This window comes from Pseudochaenichthys georgianus, chromosome 5, assembly GCF_902827115.2.
Source record: "Pseudochaenichthys georgianus chromosome 5, fPseGeo1.2, whole genome shotgun sequence".
Lineage (NCBI taxonomy): Eukaryota > Metazoa > Chordata > Actinopteri > Perciformes > Channichthyidae > Pseudochaenichthys > Pseudochaenichthys georgianus.
In genome coordinates this window covers 35,899,109-35,918,277 of record NC_047507.1, presented here as the reverse complement: position 1 = coordinate 35,918,277, position 19,169 = coordinate 35,899,109, and the positions used below count along the sequence as shown (strand labels likewise).

Below are 19,169 nucleotides of genomic sequence, written 5' to 3'. Positions count from 1 at the left end.
TTGCTTTGCAATGCTTGCCTCACTCCATCAGTGTCCACTTGGAGAGCTCTTCCAGCATGGCCTCTACCATTCCATCCTTTCCTCATTTCTAATTCTCTCTCTAGTTCCACAAGTATCTGTCCAGTGTGGATGTCTTACCTGGGTTTGCGGCCCCTCTGTTTTGGCGCTGAGGGGACGGGGGTCTTGCTGTTGGCCTGTCTGTGGTTCTTGTCATGGTGGACCTGCCCCTTGATGTGGACAGCTGGTGTCGGAGGAGGTGCTGTGGTTGGAGAGGGGAGTTAAAAACAAGAGAGCACATGGACATAAGGAAGAGGAAGCAAGAGCATTTTACAGGATTGGTGACAATTTCATTTTTGACTTGAACATAATTTTGACCGTTGTTTTTCTATCCGGAGATTTTATTGATAGGAAAACCTGCCTTTCATTCAGTATATTCAGACAGAGGCCTATACACTATCACATACTACAGTTTAAAAAAATCAGAAACAAAATCTGAGCTGCTCCGTTTTAGTTTAACACACACAGTTAAGCTCACACACACTATTTTATGAACATATAGGTTCACCTACTGAATTAAAAACAGAAAAATGAAGCAAAGAAAGTGAAAACCGTAAAGCAGATTCAGGCAGTAGCCGTATAGATTCACACTTAGAGTATTAGCCTACAGAACAGTACAGCTAACAGAGAAGAGATAACATCTGATCCTTTATAATATTTAAATATGTCACTGGATAAGAGAAACTTTGACCTGCTGGGGGCACTAGAAGGAACAGTCAGGGATAATCAAAGCAGACAAACAGCTGATTCAGCATTCCTCTGACCTTGTTGTTCCTGAAGCTAACAGGTGGTAGGTGGCTAATACTGGTAGCACTTGTTGAGATGAGTTGCTTAAGAGACAGGGCTAATGTGCCCAAAGATGAGAGTATATTGACAAAACAACTGTCACAAAATATAACATGTTAAGTGTTATACTGTTATTATATTAAATCCTATGAAACTATTATTTAATTTAAAAAGTAATTATTTCACAAATAGTTTGATTTATTTGTTTACTACAATTCATACATGCGATTATATTATTTCACAGTTATACATTTATTTAAGTAATATTGAACATTTGGATCTCCATTCGGGATGGGAAACGATTAATCGAATATTAATTTGTCTTTTGTTTCCTCTTTTTATAGGATATGTACATTGTGGTTAATCGGTTAACTGTTTTCTTGGGGGTCGAATATTCGAATATACATTTGCTTTCAAATTCCCATCCCTAATCTCCACACAGGCCAACATCCGGGTTAGCAGTGACCATTGTTTGGTTATCGATCATTTGACAGTGTGTAGACAATTGTACATTTCAAGGTTAAATCCAAAGAACACTTCTCTGTTGGGATTTTATTTTAGATCTCTGTGTGTCTCACTAAGATGCAGAACCAGCGTTTGAAAAAAATGCTTTCGTGTTTTTGAGATATTAAAAAAGTCTTTCAAATATATAGAAATATTGGAAAATGTTAGTTACTATGCAAACCTGATCATCCTTTCGCTTCATATTAAAGGACACTTTGACCTTGTCCTTATTGGCATTCATTAAAGCCTTTAGCTGGTGTAATAACACATACTGTTCGTAATGCATACCATTCATATAGTCCATGATTTAAATACATTTGGCATCATCTCTGTTTATGATGAGGAGTGGTGTCCTACAACACTATTGATGTGATAAATATATATATTTTGAATATTGAATAAGATGTGAATAAATGCTGAATAAATTGATCAATTTGATTAATTTCATATTTACAAAATAAATCAATTTTGCAGCTTTAAAAGACAGCTAATGCATCCAACAGCGTACAAGCACAAACACTCAGACGTATTTAAATATAATAATCACATTGAGATAAGGCTTAGTTTTATCTGAGCATGATTGAAGGACATTTAATAAAGAACAGTTACCGACTGTGTCTTCCAATACCTGAGGAAATCCAATGGCCTTGATGCTCGATGTGAGACTTGTGAAGTTTCTCTTTGGTTTTGACTCAACCGGGAGGAAACACAAACACACACATAGGCTGCATCTCAGGTCGGTTAAATGGATTCCTTGCGTCCCTCACTTGCATCGTTTCCCTGCGAATAGTCCCTCCCACCAGGGAAGCACGGAGACGCAAGGAAACCACGAGAAGCAGGGAAATGAGTTTTAAGAGCAATGGGACGTCTTTTCCTCCGGAGCGTCACGTGAAGCGACGTCCGTTTGTGATGACGCCGCACAGCTGATCGTCTGACAGCAGCTCTGTCCCCGTTATTTTCACCAACACCCCCCCCCGCCTCTGTTAGTAGGCCTACACATTTACTGACACAAACCTTTGTATCATCTGTTGTAGACCCCAATAAATAAAATAAAATAAGAACTCATTCTCAAAAAAGATAAACGCCATTCTTAAAATGTATAAACGAACACTAGTTGGATTAATATTGATTAGAGTGCACAATAGAAATACAATAATTGAGAGAAGAAAAAGAGATGACACCTGTGAGGTTTGCCAGAGTGGCCTGTGTTCGTCGTCCATAACATACGCCTGCCCATACCATAACCCCACCACCACCATGGGCCACTCCATTCACAACATTACCCTACCCCTACCCCTACCCCTACCCCTCACACCAGATACTGACTGGTTTTCGGACCCCCCCACACCTGTGCAATAATCATGCTGTCTAATCAGCATCTTGATATGCCACACCTGTGAGGTGGGATGGATTATCTCGGCAAAGGAGAAGTGCTCACTGTCACAGATTCTTTCAGATTTGTGAACAATATTTGAGAGAAATGGTTATTTTGTGTATGGAGAAAATGTTTTAGATCTTTGAGAGTGGGAAGCAAAAACAAAAGTGTTGCGTTTATATTTTTGTTCAGTGTAGATTAACATTCATTGGATTGTACACTTTGTTTGTTTGAGTGGATATGTAGCAAATTAACATTTTAATAGCACTTAATGACTGAATGGAAATGACAATAAATGAAAATGTAAAACGAAAAAAGCGATCATGAAAATGTTTCCAAAAAAATAATAAAATGATTTTTGACCACTTTGTTGTTCAGATATATCACATATTTGTAACTAAATGAAACATTAAAGGTGGGGTAGGTAAGTTTCAGAAACCGGCTCGAGATACACTTTTTGTTATATTCCATGGAATGCTCTTAACATCCCGATAGCAATGAATATCTGAAGTGCTTTGACAAAAAATCCATAAAAAAATGTCATCTGCAGAAGCCGTAATACTGTAAAAAGTACAGTACTTTTTACAGTAAATGGCCTACCTGCCTGTCAGCCTTCCATCGGGGCACAAACTTATCTCGTGCCCTCATTGGTCATGTGCGCGTTCGTGTGTGTTGGAGGAGGGGCTCTGTAAGGAAGTGGCAGATTTTCTCCGGTTGTGTATTTTCAAATTCTAGCGATCTCGAGCCGGTTTCTCAAACGTACCTACCCCACCTTTAATTGAAACAAAACACGGTATAAACTGAGGAGGGACTCCCGTGAGGTTCATGTGTTTTCTTCACTCCGCTGAGAAACTGCTCTCATGTCAAGAAGCATTAGATCAGTGCATGCGCTGCATCGTCCAATCAGTGAGCGATACACAGCAAGGGGGCGGGGCGAGTGTCGGAGGATTTCATCGGAGGATGGTCTGATGGTTCCTCGATTATCGCTCCTCCATTATCGATCCTCGGTCCTCCGCTACTCAAGATGGCGCAGACAAATCAACTTCCGGTGAGACAGAGACCGAGGAGCGAGGAAATGAAAATAGTCGACCTGAGACGCAGCCATAGAGAGACACATCTGAGGTACCATCAATAGGATCAAAGGAAAGGTTTTAAATGCAGCTAATGCTCAACCTGGTTTAAGGGAATTTAAGGCGACAACACATATTGTGACAGTCACATTGTTGATTTCATCTTGTGCAGTTAAAGATAATTTCATATTGTTACTACTATGTCGTTCAAATGTAGTATTAATCCTTATATTTCAACTGCTTTTTACACAAGCCCTGACTATACATAAATCAAATGGGTAAAGGGTGTGAAAAACCCCATCCAGGAGATCAGAACAGATCTATACCCTTTATTACAGGAGTGATAATTATGATCATTGTTGTCATATGAAGTCTTTTTTATTTTATAAATGGAGTGTTGCTTCTCTGTGAAAGGAATCATTGCTGTCATAACTATCAAATCTTATATCATTTGAATTTTTTTCTTTCATCATGTCTAGGTTTGTTTGTTGTGAACACACACACACACACACACACACACACACACACACACACACACACACACACACACACACACACACACGTCTTACCTTGACTTGGTGGTACAGGAGGTATGATTTTGACCTTGGGTTTCCTCCCTCTCTTGCCGGGCACCTTAACAGGTACAGGCACTGGGACCACTGTGGTCCTCGCCCCCGCCACAGCCTTCAGCTCCGTCCTCCCCTCCTTCCCCTTGGCCCTTCGCTCCTTTCTCTCCTTTCCTTCCTTGGGCTCCTTGCTCTTCCTCAGAGTGACCACCGTGGTCAACCTCTCCTCCCTCCGTTTCTTTGGTTTGGTGCTTTCCCTTTCCTCCGCCTCTCCTCTTTCTTTCTCCCGTTCTCTCTTGTCCTTTTTCTTTCGCTTCTTCTTCACCCTGCCTCCTCCCCCTCCATCGTCCTCCTCGCTCAGGGATGAAGGGGGTCGCGGGGCCCCTCCCGAGTGTTTGGCGGCATGGGCCCCGGCCACCGCGCAGTGATTGGACGTCGCCGTGCTGCCCACGGGGGTGAGGAGGCGGAGCTGGTCTTTGGGGCCCACAACCAGGTGGCCCCGTGGGATTGTGGGAACTGTGTTTTGTGCGTTATTCTTTTGGTCCGAGACGGAGGAGCAGGCTGCAGCGGAGGCCGGAGGTGGAGTGTGCTTCAGGACACCAGTTAACATCTGAAACAGACATGTGGAATAAAGTATGTTAACCATTATTATGCTGTTTTTTATTCAGTTATTATTTATAACAAGATGTACTTAACCATTGTTTCCTAACTGATGTGCAGCTAATGTCAAAACAGTTTATGTTGACTCTATTGTACATGACATTTGTCCGTACTGACCCTTATTCAAATACCAACCTTTATTTGAGATCAACTGTTCTATTATTTAAACATAGTGCATGTAAATGGTCAGCAAAGGCTAACATCCCTGTAATTTGCTGATTTTGATGAGGTTGCCACTTTGTGGCATCGCAAGTCAAACGCAATGGAAGGATACATGTATGTTATATACCGTTATGCCTCCTCACGCACGTCCCTTTTCTATCAGCAGTGTCTGTGGTGTAGTGAGAATTGAAAGAAATAAAAATGTCTCTCAAAATGCCTTTCCTCACAAATGCATATCTTTTTAAATTGGGGCAGGTATTAGATTGTTTTCTTAACATTCCTGCAACCACTTTATTAAAATGTACGACGGACCGACCCAATCATTTCCAAGGGTTTCCTCTGATTATAGACCCCTTCCCTTAGCTCTGTATTTTTCAATTTATTGTGTACATACAACAGACCCTATACATCACAGGAGAATGAATATAAATTGTGAAAATAAGAAGGACAAAAAAGGAAGGGGATGGAATTATTTTGAAACTTGAATGAATCACGGACACCTCACAGTGCAACACGGTGAAGAAGTACTCGCGAATCACGCTGTGACTGAAATCTTATTTCGCACAATGTTCTTTCATCAACTCCAGGATGTAACAGCTTTTCCACACAGCTGAGTCAGAAATAGAACATGAGTATAATACTATTTATTGATCTGTTATTTCTCAACAGAAATTCAAATAAAAGTTCCAGAGCTTCAAGGTTGGAGATCTAATGTTGTGTTTGTTCTGGCAGGCGATTCTCCTCCACTCTGCTGGGACGTAACCAAGTACATTTACTCAGAGTAATGTTGAGGTACTTACCTTGAGTAGTTCCATTATCTACTCCACTTCTACTCAACTACATCTCAGAGGGATATAGTGTACGTTTTTAACCCTCAACATTACTTTGACACTTTTAGTTACTTTTCAGATATATACCATGATGTGTTCATATGACATACATGCACTACTTCCACAACTATACTTGGTAGTACACATTTCAGAGGTTGTTCATTTCTGGTCAATTTAATGTCAGCTGTGGGCAAAAAACGTTTTGTTTTCTCCATCATGGAATACTTTTTGAATATAAATAAAAATCAGCGCAAGAGAAGGAAAGAGGTTAAAAGACAGAGCGCTGGACATCAGAGAAACCAACAGACAAAGGCAGACAGGAAGTACACTTTTGAGGAGACAGCAGAAGAAGACAGACGGGAAGTAAACACGGTAAGGGCCTTTTAATAACTTGTTAATGGAAAATAAAGTGTAAACCGATTTGAACAGTTAAACAAAACCTCGAACACTGCTGTTACATTGCTTTTGCCACAGTTCCAGCCAGTACGCAGGGGAACGGAACATTGTTTCTTAGCAGAAGCAATACAATTATTTAAAAATCAATATTATGTGTCAAGTCGTTGATTTATTTAGAAGGGAGCCATGTAGTAGCAGGATAATGAGCAGCAGGACCCTGATCACCTTGTTGGTGTTCTCTTTCATTAATGACCGCCTCGCTGCACACTATACCCTACATATTTGTTATTGAAAAATAAGAAACATATAATATTCTGTAATTATAAGACACTCGTACAAGAGGCATTCAGGACGATAACTTAGTAACACTTTAACTCAAGACTTTACCTTTAAGTGGAGTATTTTGGACTGCGGTATAACTACTTTAAGTAAAGGAGGAGAGTACTTTTATAGCACTGCAGTGCAGCCAGTGAGACAGAATGGAGCGTGCTGCTAGCATGTGACTGCGCTCACAGTGTTTAACATGAATCCAGTCAAAGGAGAGGCCCCAAGCAGATGTGTGAAGCCCTCAGGGGAGTTAAGAATAGATGTTACTACCCCTGCTCACTATGCTGGGCTTCTACTCACAAAAAGTGAAACATGAAACCTATCACTTCCTGTAAAACAGAGTCATTTTTTCCAGAGCGCTTAGAATAGTAAATGTTGTCAAAGACTTTAGAGGTAATGGACAAGATGAACGTCAACGATGACCACTTTTAACACATCACAGTTAGTAGCGATGACTGCAGCATCGTACACTAGAGCTGAGCATTACTCTTCCCATGAGCAGATACTGCAATATGTCAAATAAAATAATTTTCAACTCTTTCAAATGGTCGCATCCTGTTGTATGTGGTCGTCACGGGTAAAAGCCAATGAACCATGAGTGTATATATTAATAATATAATATATTTCAACTATACAGAAAACACTGGTGATGTCACAGGACAAATGGAAAGGCTTGTTATTGGCTGCGTACTTAATACGATATCTATCATAACCAAGACAGAAAAGCTCATTGGAGCAGATCGGCTGGCGGACCCTGAATGTTGCTGCCCGCGAGTGTAAATAATGTATCTCCATACGCAGATCATCCTCCTCACTATACGGCTCTCAGATTGAGAAGTGACAAGCTAATTCGGGCAGAGTTTGAGAGCATCTTCCTTTCATTCAAATAGCATTGTATGAAACTCTGGGAGCAGGCTCAGCCCAGATCACTTATCTGGACCTATCTTATCTGGAAACCTTAAGCTGCATTCACATGACGAGTTGCAAAAAGGCTCCGTGCTGACCTTGCTGTTGAGTATTTACTGTATGGAAAGAGCTGTGTCGTCGAACAAGGCAAAAGATACCTAGGTTTCTGCTGAACACATTCAGATAATAGCTGCAGGCTAGCAGGGGAGATAACCAAAGAAAGGAAACTGTACTAGCTATTTTCATCACAGGCCCTGCGCCCAACCTCGTGAGCAAAGAGACAATGTGTAACATGTGAATACAGCTTTACTCTTATTATGTCAAGTTTTTTAAACCGTAGTTCTACGTTTTATCCCTAATGTCTTTAGCACTTTAACACCAACACAACTGCAATGTTGTTGCTTGCATGGATATAAAATCTTTAAAAATATGTTGGGCCACAAAGACATAATGTTAATTCTAAGAAGTCAAACTGCTGTATATTCTGGGCAGTGTGTGAGCCGACTGTCTATCTCTGTGGATGAAATCTGTGCAGCAACGCGTATCTCAGACCATTTACTGGTTCTGTTTACAACCTCGATCCCTTCTGCAGGAGTCGAATCACGTGCCCCTGCACGTTGTCTGCGTTCAATTAACCCCTTGACTGCCTCACAGTTTTTAGATGCTTTTAATACTTCTCCGATCTGTAAATTAGAGGTGAACTGTGCTCTTAGTGCAGATGAGCTTATCTCTTTGTTTGACTCGACATGCAAACTAATACTGGATTCCGTGGCTCCTTTTAAACCAAAGTTCTCTTAGAGCCGTGGCTTAATGACTATACTCGCGCTCTTAGACGCGCTTGCAGGCGTGCAGAAAAAAAAAACATCCTCCCCTCTGTCAGGAACCTTGGAGTGACCTTCAATAGCGCTTTTAAATGTGATAAGCAGGTCAGCACCGTAGTCAAGACCTGCTTTTTCAAAATACGACTATTGGCTAAGACCAAGTCTTTTTTATCTTTTAAAGACCTAAAAAGGGTTATTAACGCCTTTGTTACCTCGAGACTGGATTACTGCAACGCTCCGTATGTGGGTATGGACCAGGCCTCAATTAGACGCCTGCAGCTAGTTCAGAACGCAGCTGCACGTCTTCTCACTGGCCATAAAAAGCGTGAGCACATTACCCCAATTCTGGCCTCATTACACTGGCTTCCAGTTCGGTTCAGAATAGATTTTAAACTCTTTTATTTGTTTTCAAAGCCCTAAATGGGCTGGCTCCGGCCTATGTAGCCGAACTCCTCTATCGCTACACCCCAGGCAGAGCCTTAAGGTCGGCTGATCAGCTGCTGTTGATAGTGCCTAAGACCAGGCTCAAAACCCGTTGGTACCGAGCATTCGCAGCAGCGGGCCCCAGGCTCTGGAACATTTTGCCCCTCCATGTGAGGTCGGCCCAGACCCTGGGGGGTTTTAAATCAACACTTAAAACTCATGACCGAAAGAACGAGATCGCGGATACAAACGGCCGAGATGGGTTTCCTCCGCCGGGTGGCTGGTGTCTCCCTTAGGGATAAGGTGAGAAGTTCGGTCATCAGGGAGGGACTCGGAGTTGAGCCGCTCCTCCTTCGCGTCGAAAGGAGCCAGTTGAGGTGGTTCGGGCACCTAGTTAGGATGCCACCTGAGCGCCTCCCTAGGAAGGTGTTCCAGGCACGTCCAGCTGGGAAGAGACCAAGGGACCACCTAGGACCAGGTGGAGGGATTATATCTCTTCGCTGGCCTGGGAGCGCCTTGGGACCCCCCAGTCAGAGCTGGTTGATGTCGCCAGGGAAAAGAAAGTTTGGGGCTCTCTGCTGGAACTGCTGCCCCCGCGACCCGACCACGGATAAGCGGGAGAAGATGGATGGATGGATGGACTTAAAACTCACTTTTTCTCTCTGGCCTTCTAGGCTTCTCTTATCAAGAATAACTTTTACCCAGGACCTTTTCCCTCTCTAACCTCTCGATCTAACCTTTATTAGAGGGAAACGGTTTGCAGAGTGGCTTAGACAGGCCGGGGAGTGTTACGATTCGTAGACACAGCGTACCTCCCTATCTCTCGTCAATTTCCAACTAAGGCTCCAGTGGGGACCTTGTTCCCTGAGTGTGCCTCTCCACCTATGTTTCTTACTCTCTTACTTGCTACCCTTTGCCCTCAACCTATTCTAAGGGAGTGCTTGTTCTTCCGTCTGTCTGTCTGTCTGTGTGTTCTCTTGATCCGATTAACCCAGCCACATTTGTTCTTGTTTTGTATCTATATCCACGCCGGGATCCGGAGTCGAGGCTGATCCTCTTGCTGTGGTCCTGTGCCTTGCATCCTCTATCCTGAGTTCTGGATTAAGTCGTGGCCTTCGGGTCGTGGCTGAACCCGTCTCTGCGGTCCTGCCTTGGGTCTCGTCATGCTGCTTCCCTGATGGCTTCCACAGGATTGTAGCTGACATCCTCGTGGATTCATCTTCTTATTACAGACACATGCATTTCCTAACATTCGGTCTATATGCTGTAAAATGTATTATCTCTTCGATTTACACACGGCATCTATTGCACGTGTGTCCGTCCTGGGAGAGGGATCCCTCCTCTGTTGCTCTCCCTGAGGTTTCTCCCATGTTCCCTTTAAACTGTGGGTTTTCTCTGGAAGTCTTTCCTTGTACGATGTGAGGGTCTAAGGACAGAGGGTCTAAGGACAGAGGGTGTCGTTTTGATATTCTGAACAATCTGTGCTGTTGTATTTGCTGTAAAGTGTCTCTACTGTAGGCTATTTTTATTATATGTACAGCACTTTGGCTCGACCAACAATCGTTTATAAATGTGCTATATAAATAAAACTTGCTTTGATTTGATAATGCAGTGAACATGGATGTGGCCATAAAAAGGCTACATTTCATAAAGCTAGGCTGTTTTGCGCAAAGTGTCTATTCTCTGGCATTGGTGACACAATGGACAGCAAAGATCAGGGATGTTGTCGTCTGGATGAAGCGTTCATCCATGGGAAAGACTGTGCTCCGGGAAAAGCAACAACTCCTAAGTAAGCAACCCTCAGATTACTTAATTTGACCATTCTATACGACAGCTCATTAGTGCATTTTGTAAATTGTGAAGGTCTTAATTTGTTAACACAATGCAAGAAACATTATATAGATCTTATAAAAACTGAATCTTCTTATATAGATGATCATGATTCATCATGAGACAAAATAACTTTATTGTTTGTCACAGAGCAAACACAAACAATGCATATTTAAAATGCATTTAAACGCATACACGTAGAATAGAAATAAAACTGTTAAAAATATAATCACATTTCTCAATCAGATTTTCTTGTTTGTGTTATAGATCTGCCAAAACACTCTAATTCTTGATGTGAGAACTCGTTGGAATTCCCTCTACAGGATGTTGGAACGATTCCTTGAGCAATATCCTGCCATTCAAGCAGCCAGCTTCGATCAGCGTCGATTAGACCCTCGTTCCAAACACCATGTGGAGGACAGCACTGTCTGGGACCGGATCAAGGAGAAGGTGATGGTAGGAAAGCTGACTGAGTCTGAACAGCCAACAGAACAGGACCGTGGTGAAGATGGTGTAACACAGCAGCAGTCTCTCACTCAAAGAGAGAATGAGGAGGAAGAAGATGGAGAGGAGAGTGAGGAAGAGCAGGAGCAGCCACCTCCCTGCAGCAGCAAGAGGGCTAAAATGACTCCGCTCGAGGAGCGTTTTGCTGCTGACAGCCTGAAGATAAAGAACTTATCAACCAGCACCATGTCCACCCAGCACCAGACTGACAGAGAGCATGCCACCAACAATGTCATCTGATGACCCTGCTGCCTGGTGGTGGAACAAAAGAACCACTTATCCTTTGCTCTCATGCCCCTTTCACACCAGCGCCTTTTCAGCTCCGGCTCGGAGCTAGAGCCTGAAAAGCGCTGGGTTTTCCTGTTCACACCGCAGCGGCGCCGGCTCTTAGCTCCGGAATCCGCTTCATTTCCAGCTTCAAAAACTTGTCGGTCCAGAGGCAAGAGCTTTGGAGCTAAGAGGCGACGTCGCTTACGTCTCTCTTACGTCGAGGCGTGCAGGAAACTAAACCCACCTCCCATGGGTCGACTGTTATGCCTGCCTACAAGCAGTAGTGCCTATAAACACACTTTATAAAGTCAGGCAACACTAACCAGGCTTTGTGTGATTCTGTTTATTTGTACCTTACTTTGACCATCCGTTCACTGTTATCGATCATTGTGGAGAGAGGCAGACGTGTTGTTTTGTATTATTGCAGCTATGGGATGCAAGTAGTCAGTTTAGCTTCGGTTGCTATGCTAACATCACCCGTTTTATACCAGAGACACTTTCATAACAGCGTTGTGATACCAAACAGCGTCAATTCAGACTGACACACATTCACTTAGGCTAAGGGGAACTGGGGATATGCATCAGCTGCTTGTGTGAGTCGGACAGTGAATACTTTAGAGCGGCCGCTGCAGTGTGAGCTAACCGGGAGCTAACGGGAGAATAAACTCCCGTGGAAGAGCAGCCAGCACTGCAGCGGTCGGTAAATGCTGCAGAAACACATTAATAAACAATGAACCACGGCACTCTGGAGAAAAGTATAAGGTTGGAGAAGTCGTTATTCAATTTATTCTGGCTTCGTGTGATTAAAAGCAACACGATCATCGACCCGACGCTGTTGTTGTTGTTGTTGTTGTGAGCGCCGTAATGGCTGCCGTTGGGGAGCAAATCAGCGATGTAAACGGTGACGTCATGACGCAGCAGGGGCAGCTCTGGGGCAGCTCTGGGGCGCCAGTGGGCGGTGTGCACAGAGCGGGAGCTGAAAAGGGAAACCGGAGCTGAACCAGAAAAGCTCCCGCTCGGAGCTAGAAACTGAAAAGCGCTGGTGTGAAAGCCGCATCAGAGGTGGCCTTTTCATATTTATGTGTGCAGGCTTCCTCAACCCCTAGTGAGAGGGTTTTCTCCACTGCTGGAGATACAATTTGCCCAGAAAGATCACGCACACTACCAGAAAAGGCCGATATGTTGATTTGTCTCAACAAGAACGGTTGAGTTAGCCAGGTGTTGTGCACTGAATGCACTTTAGTTCAACCATTTTGCCCTTGTTATTGTTGCTCGGACTGACTTTTTCTTTTTTCTCAAACAGGAGGACTTATGTCAGTAGGTTTCCTGCTGCTACCTCAGTTGATATAAAGCACAGCTATTGTGTATTTTATATATTTATAAAAATGTCAGTATCTTAAAGCTTGAAAGAATAAAGATATTTTTGTTATCTAAACATTTGACCTCTTTCTTTTACAATTTTGGAATCGAAACGGGGAATCGATAAGAACCGGAATCGATAAGCAGAACCGGAATCGGAATCGATACATTTCAAATGATACCCATCCCTACTTACCTTTGCTGTGTTCTGATCATCCAAAGTTGTGTTCAATGGCATTACAACGATAAAAACGCTGCTGAAGGTTAATCCAATGTCTCTGATTACTGATAATCCATCATCATATTTATGGCTATAACTTAGCTTTCAGTTTTTAGAGCGTAACATAGCTTTCGGTTTGGGCAAGCTGTGTGCGCATCATTCTCACTCCTCAATGGTAACGTGTAGGTGGATTTAGGAACTCCCGCTTCGATTCTATTGGCTCCAACGGTTCAAAAGAGGTGTCAATCATCAAAATCAACCGAGGGGGGCCAGAGATATGGAAAATACACCCAAATGACCCCAGAAGTGTTTTGTTTTTTTGCTAAATCTCTCTAAAAAGGTCAAAGGTCACTTGTTTTGCACCAATCTTGATACAGGGTACTTATATGTTATAGTTTGGATTCCTAAAGCTTTTAGTCTCCTATCCCATCATTCAAGCGTGGTTTTCACTACAAGTAATGTGTTTTTTTTGGACGGACACTATAATTAAAAAATGTGTACTATGTTCAATCTGAATTTACTTTAAAATAAAAAAAAATCTGTATTGATTCTGACTTTTCGACATCCAACTCACAGGTTTATCGTTGCTTTGAGAAAAAAGATTATTAACCTTTTAGAAGTGAAGATATAGGCATTTGTTCTGGGAATATCATTTTCGAGCCTGAGGCCTGAAAAACAGGCTTGGGGCTGAAGAGAGTAGCAGTTCTTTCTTGAAATGCTTCAGCACTTTTATGTTTTTATGACTTTGTTTTCAGTTTTATTTAGTTTTCTTCAAACTGTTACTTGTGACTTCTTGTTATTGTTCTTTAAATTGTCATTCTTGATGTTTTAGAAAATGTGTTTAATTGAGTTGTTACCTAATCTTAAAGTAGCAGGAGGTTTGTGGTGGATGTTTGTCTACAGTACGCCCCCCTCATAGTCTTACTTTTGTGGAGTGTTAACTTTTTGTCATTTGTTTAAATGTTCCTCAATTTTTCTCTTCAGTGATCTTTGTAATCACGATACCTAATGCCTGTGTTCTGTAATTATTTCAGCTCTCTGTTTAGGCTCTGGTGATTAAATTAAAATGAATTAACTGACCAAAAAGACAAGATTATACAACCAAACTCCAAGGTGAGAGATTCGTATACTAATGAGTGTGTGTATAATGAACCCTGGATCATAATGAATAATAATGTGCTACCTGATTGATCCCTGCTTGCTGCACCACAAGAAGGTCAGAGCAAAGAGTCAGCTATTAGACATCATGCAGGAAGTTGTGTGAAGCTTGTGTCTTGTTTAAGATGCCTTAACAGACTAAATATGAACAAATACATATGTTAAAACAACCTCAAGACTAATCTAAAACACTCTAAGGTTGACAAAGTATGCAATATTGACATTATATTATGCCAGCTTAATTAAAGGGGCCTTATTACGCTAATGTTCAGGTCACACATACAATGTTTTGTTCAAGTGTTAAATAGTGATATCAGTATGTTACTGAAGTAAACATAGGAGTCCAAAGGAGGCGTTTCAGGCAGGGGGGGATTGTGAGAGAGAGAAACTCCCTCTGGATCGAACACAGGGAGTTTAGCCTTTGCACACCATTTACATGCACTAAAACCTATAGAACACACTGAAGGTAAAGGCACGAACACACCAGGCCGATTATTCGCGTCGGTGGGCGTCAGGCTGACGATGAGCGTCGACACGCCCTACTCAGATTGGTGTGTTACACTGTCGGGTCTTTTCAGCCGGGCCGACGCCTTTTCGGCCAAAGTCAGTCGGCAAAAGAAATCACTCTGATTGGCTGTTCAGCTAGCAAATCAGTGCATGAGAAGCTATTAAGAAGGCAAATCTGAGATTTCATGTAACTCCAGTTCCCGACACAGGTTCGGGAAAGCCCCATGAGCTTCTCGTTGTAGAGTGAAAATGGAACGCACAGGCTATTTGTTGTTTGTTTATATCACGCAGTCTGTTCTTCTTCTCTCGGTTATCACGCAGTCTGTCTTCCGGTTGTTGCTTCTTTTGAATGACGAAAACACACTACCGCCGCCTGCTGGTAAGGAGAGTTATTGCCACTCACGCATGCGCAGTTCGTACGTGCTTCTTGGCCGTCGGCTGAAGTCTTTGCGGTGTGTTCCAGTGCGACACATGGCCCAAACGCAGAGACGCGAGGCGACGCAACAGCCGGGGTCCGTCTGTGTCAGTTCTTTGTTGTCAGATCGGTGTGTCCGGGCCTTAAGGGTAAACCCCCAAAAAGCATGATAGGGAATCTTTAAAGTAACTTCTATGACCATGGCATCAACTGTGAAGAATAGACTGTGAAGAATAGAAAACACCAATGTTCTTAGCCAAACCATCAATATTTCAAGCGAGTCAATACTGAATGACCACTGAGTGTTGGAAGAAGTGCGGGAATGAGCTTTGCCCCCCCCATCTGAAGGTCTTATCGAGGGCAGGGGAGTCAATAAGCTGAGATACTGCCGTTCTGAATGACAGAAGCTGTGTGTGTGTGTGTGTGTGTGTGTGTGTGTGTGTGTGTGTGTGTGTGTGTGTGCGTGTGTGTGTGCGTGCGTGCGTGCGTGCGTGTGATTGAATCGGATAGAGGAGAGCGTCTGATTTAAATCGACTGCTGATGGACACTTGGCTTCTGGAAGAGTGCTCCCTCTGCAAACTACTGCACACTAGGGATGTGCATCTCCATCACTGAGGCCGATGCGATGCGCATCTCGATATGTTGCCAACGATACAATACATTAACGATACATTTGAAACACCGGGCGATGCGATACGATACGATTCACCCCTGTTGCGATACAGTTCGATACGATTTGATTCAACATTATGCGATTCGGGGCGATACGATGCGATTCAACACAATGCAAAATAATGATACTTCAATATGGTACGACAGAGGATTTTTGTTGTATTCCATATGCAGAAAATCCTACATTAACAAAAAAGTGCTTTACATATTTGGTTCTCTCTACTAGTACTGCGCATCCCATTATGCCGTTTCTTTTTTACCTTAAAAAACTCTCCAGAGTAGGCTACACAGGCTCGGTTCCAGAACAAAATGACCCAGGGTTCATCTGAGATTAGAGAGGGTGCAGTGGTAAAGTGCTATTTTTATAAGTCGAGAGTGGACTTAACACCCTCTAGGGGGGTCCTGGGTCCTCACCTCCTTTAGGGGGTCCGGGGGCATGCTCCCCTGGGAAGATTTTTTTTTTAAATATTGAAGTTAAATGCATCAATCTGGTGCACTTTGAGAGCAAAATGAAGAGATCTATAGATACATCTCTCAACACCCATATGAAACAGAACTGTAAACAGATTTACTTATGGTGCTAACATTTTTAGCAAGTTCTTTGTCCTTTTGAAGGGTGTAGTCCATCATTGCTAGAAAAATACCACAACTCCCCTCGCCTCTTGCATCCAACGCATCAACAGAGCCACGGAAAGGCAACTGGTTTACAGCTATAGATTGAATTATGTCCACAATAGCTGCTACATAGGTGCGGTTTCTCTCCAGTTGTGCTGCATTTACAAGAGTGGAAACCTCTGTACCAGTCGCACTTCTTGCACGCCTCTCCTTCCACAAAGCCACTGACTTCATGTGCTCTTTGCTTGATTCATGCCTTCCCAGTCCCTTATCACGTACAAGAGCATGGCGCCAGTTGTTGTAGCCAGTTGTGGTGAAGGCATCTGACGTACTTGAACCGAAATGTCTACATGCATAGCAGAAGATGGCATCTTTTTCACATGAATATTCCAGCCAATCCCTGTTTTGAAACCATGAGCTGCAAAACGAGCGCCTTACCCCACTGTACAGGCGAGTTGGGTACTTTCTTAAATATACCTGGGCAGGCTCTGTTTTGCCGAGCTCCTCTGGCACTTGCGGGCCGCCGAGGGGTGGCGGTGTTTGGGGCAACGAAGACGGCTGCTCCGCCTCCGTGGGCGAGGCGGGCAAAGCCGGCGAGGCTGGCGGGAGGACGTTAGTGTCCACGACAGTGGCCGCGCGGCTAACGTAATGTCCCCATGATCTGAGCTGTTATTACCTGCAGTAGATGCAGTGTTACTGCTGGCGATAAGGGCTGGTTGTTTTAACCATTTTCTGATGTGCATCACTGACTGCTGTGTAAGCACCTTGCATATGACGAATGTGCAGTGGCACAGGTCATGCGCACCTGACATAATAACGTTACTTCCCATTTAAATTGACCAAATAAATGCAGCAGACAATGTTATTTAACCACAATTACAATTTATTTAATTTCAACTATATTCTTCTTCTTATTATTATTATTACCACTATTATTATTATTATTATTATTGTTATTATAAATGTAATTTTTTTCACTTTTCATTTTTCAAATGAGGGTGAATAACGACTCAACTGAGGGTGCAATGCACCCTTATGCACCCCCGTAGAACCGGGCCTGAGGCTACAGTACAATTGTGTAACACCTCACAGTTAAACAATGTAAGGATGCATTGCTCATGATTAACAATGTGCAAATAACAACTACCATAGTGCAATGCCCATACAACTGCTGCCAGCCTGATGTGCTTAACCCTCATCCATAGGCCAGAAAGCAGTGGTTTCTATATGAACAATAAAGAATACAAATAACCTTTCACAAACAGGTATTTCATAACTGCTTACAGTAAGGAAGACATTTAAACTATTATTGGCAGTCACAGGCTGCTGTAAACTAAACACTCTCTCTGACATAACATCTCACTGAGTGATTTAACTCATATGTCTAACTTTCAGGTTTCTCTTTTCAGCCGCAGACCCCATGTCGCCTCTTTATGTGCGTCGCTAAGTTCCTCGTACTACTTGTGTACTTTAAAGCGGCTCGGCATCGTTTACAATTTGCGAGGGATTTTTCAAGTTGATCGTCTTTCTTGAAAAATCCAAAGTGTTGCCAAACGTTTGATTTGTAGGTATTTTTCGGTGCGCTGTGTTTCTCTTTCTCCTCAACTTCCATGTGTGTTGATAACTGAGACTCTCGGCCTCCGTAGTGCGAAGCAAAGATCAAAGATCGTCTCTGCGGAGAGCTGACAGGATGAGGGGATATTATATGAATGAATCGTTTTTTTACCGATGCAAAGACGCTACAATCGATGCATCGCGAGTTCCACCCAAACCGATGTGCACTCTCTCAACCGGTGCACTCGCATCGTGAACGTTTATGCCGGTGCACCGATGCCAATCGGTGAATCTTAACATCCCTACTGCACACACGAGCCGCATTAGACCCACTGTACATTAAAGGCCATGCTAACGTTAGAGTTGGTAATAACAGGCTCAGAGTAATCGCTGACTGTATTGGTCTTTTTTTGTGTTGTCGTTAGCTACAGTTGTATGGATATGATTTAGAAGAGCACAGAAGAGGAACTTGTACAACCGTGGGAAAGACAAGTGTTATATTCAGGTTTGTTATGCAACATACTGAATTTGAAGAATTTCTCACGCCTTTTGCACATACTTATAGCACTTGCTGCATCTTACTCAATAAACCCCAGTGTATACATCCTGCTGTGTCTTTCTTAATTGTGCATCAATATACCAAACTTCCCTCAGAGGGACACTTAAAGGTCCCATGTCATGCTTCTCTGGTTATCACCCGTCCCTTTGTGTGTTATGAAGGTTTGTCTGCATGTAAACTGTCTGCAGAGTCACAAACCCTCAAAGTACCCCCTGTAGCGAGTAAAACTCTAACACAGAAAAGACCTGTCTGTGCTGCCCCAGAACGCCTCGTTGGAGATTTCTCTTTTTCCATTGTTTTCTTCCTGGGTACAGTGACGTGCCCATGCCCAAATGGTCCATTTGGCGTGCTATCAAGCAGTGAGCGTGCAATGTCCTGTTCAGATGACGTCAAACCCAACGGGATGCCATAAATAAACTACACAGAATCACACCTACGCAATGATTACATTCAGGCAGACTGTAGAATACAACCTCTTTGGACAATTTATATACTTATTGAAAACAAGCTACAAAATGTAATACCTTGGAAAACGCCCTTTAATACTTTTTAATAGCCTTCATTTTCGCTAAATTGATTTATCAACTTTTAATACTTTTTAAGACCCCGCGGACCCCCTGTGA

At 42.9% G+C, this 19,169-nt stretch overlaps 1 protein-coding gene across 3 annotated transcripts in view; it reads right to left on the bottom strand.

Annotated features, from left to right (window-relative positions):
- Positions 1–19,169, bottom strand: part of chd6 (chromodomain helicase DNA binding protein 6) — a 147,512-nt gene that overhangs the window by 70,019 nt on the left and 58,324 nt on the right. For all 3 annotated transcript variants that reach the window (XM_034083223.2, XM_034083224.1, XM_034083226.1), the window contains exons 3-4: positions 4,362–4,968; positions 139–259 (exon numbers count right to left, since the gene is read on the bottom strand). In XM_034083223.2, the coding sequence (XP_033939114.1) occupies positions 139–259; positions 4,362–4,968 (728 nt within the window). The remainder of the gene's footprint in view (positions 1–138; positions 260–4,361; positions 4,969–19,169) is intronic.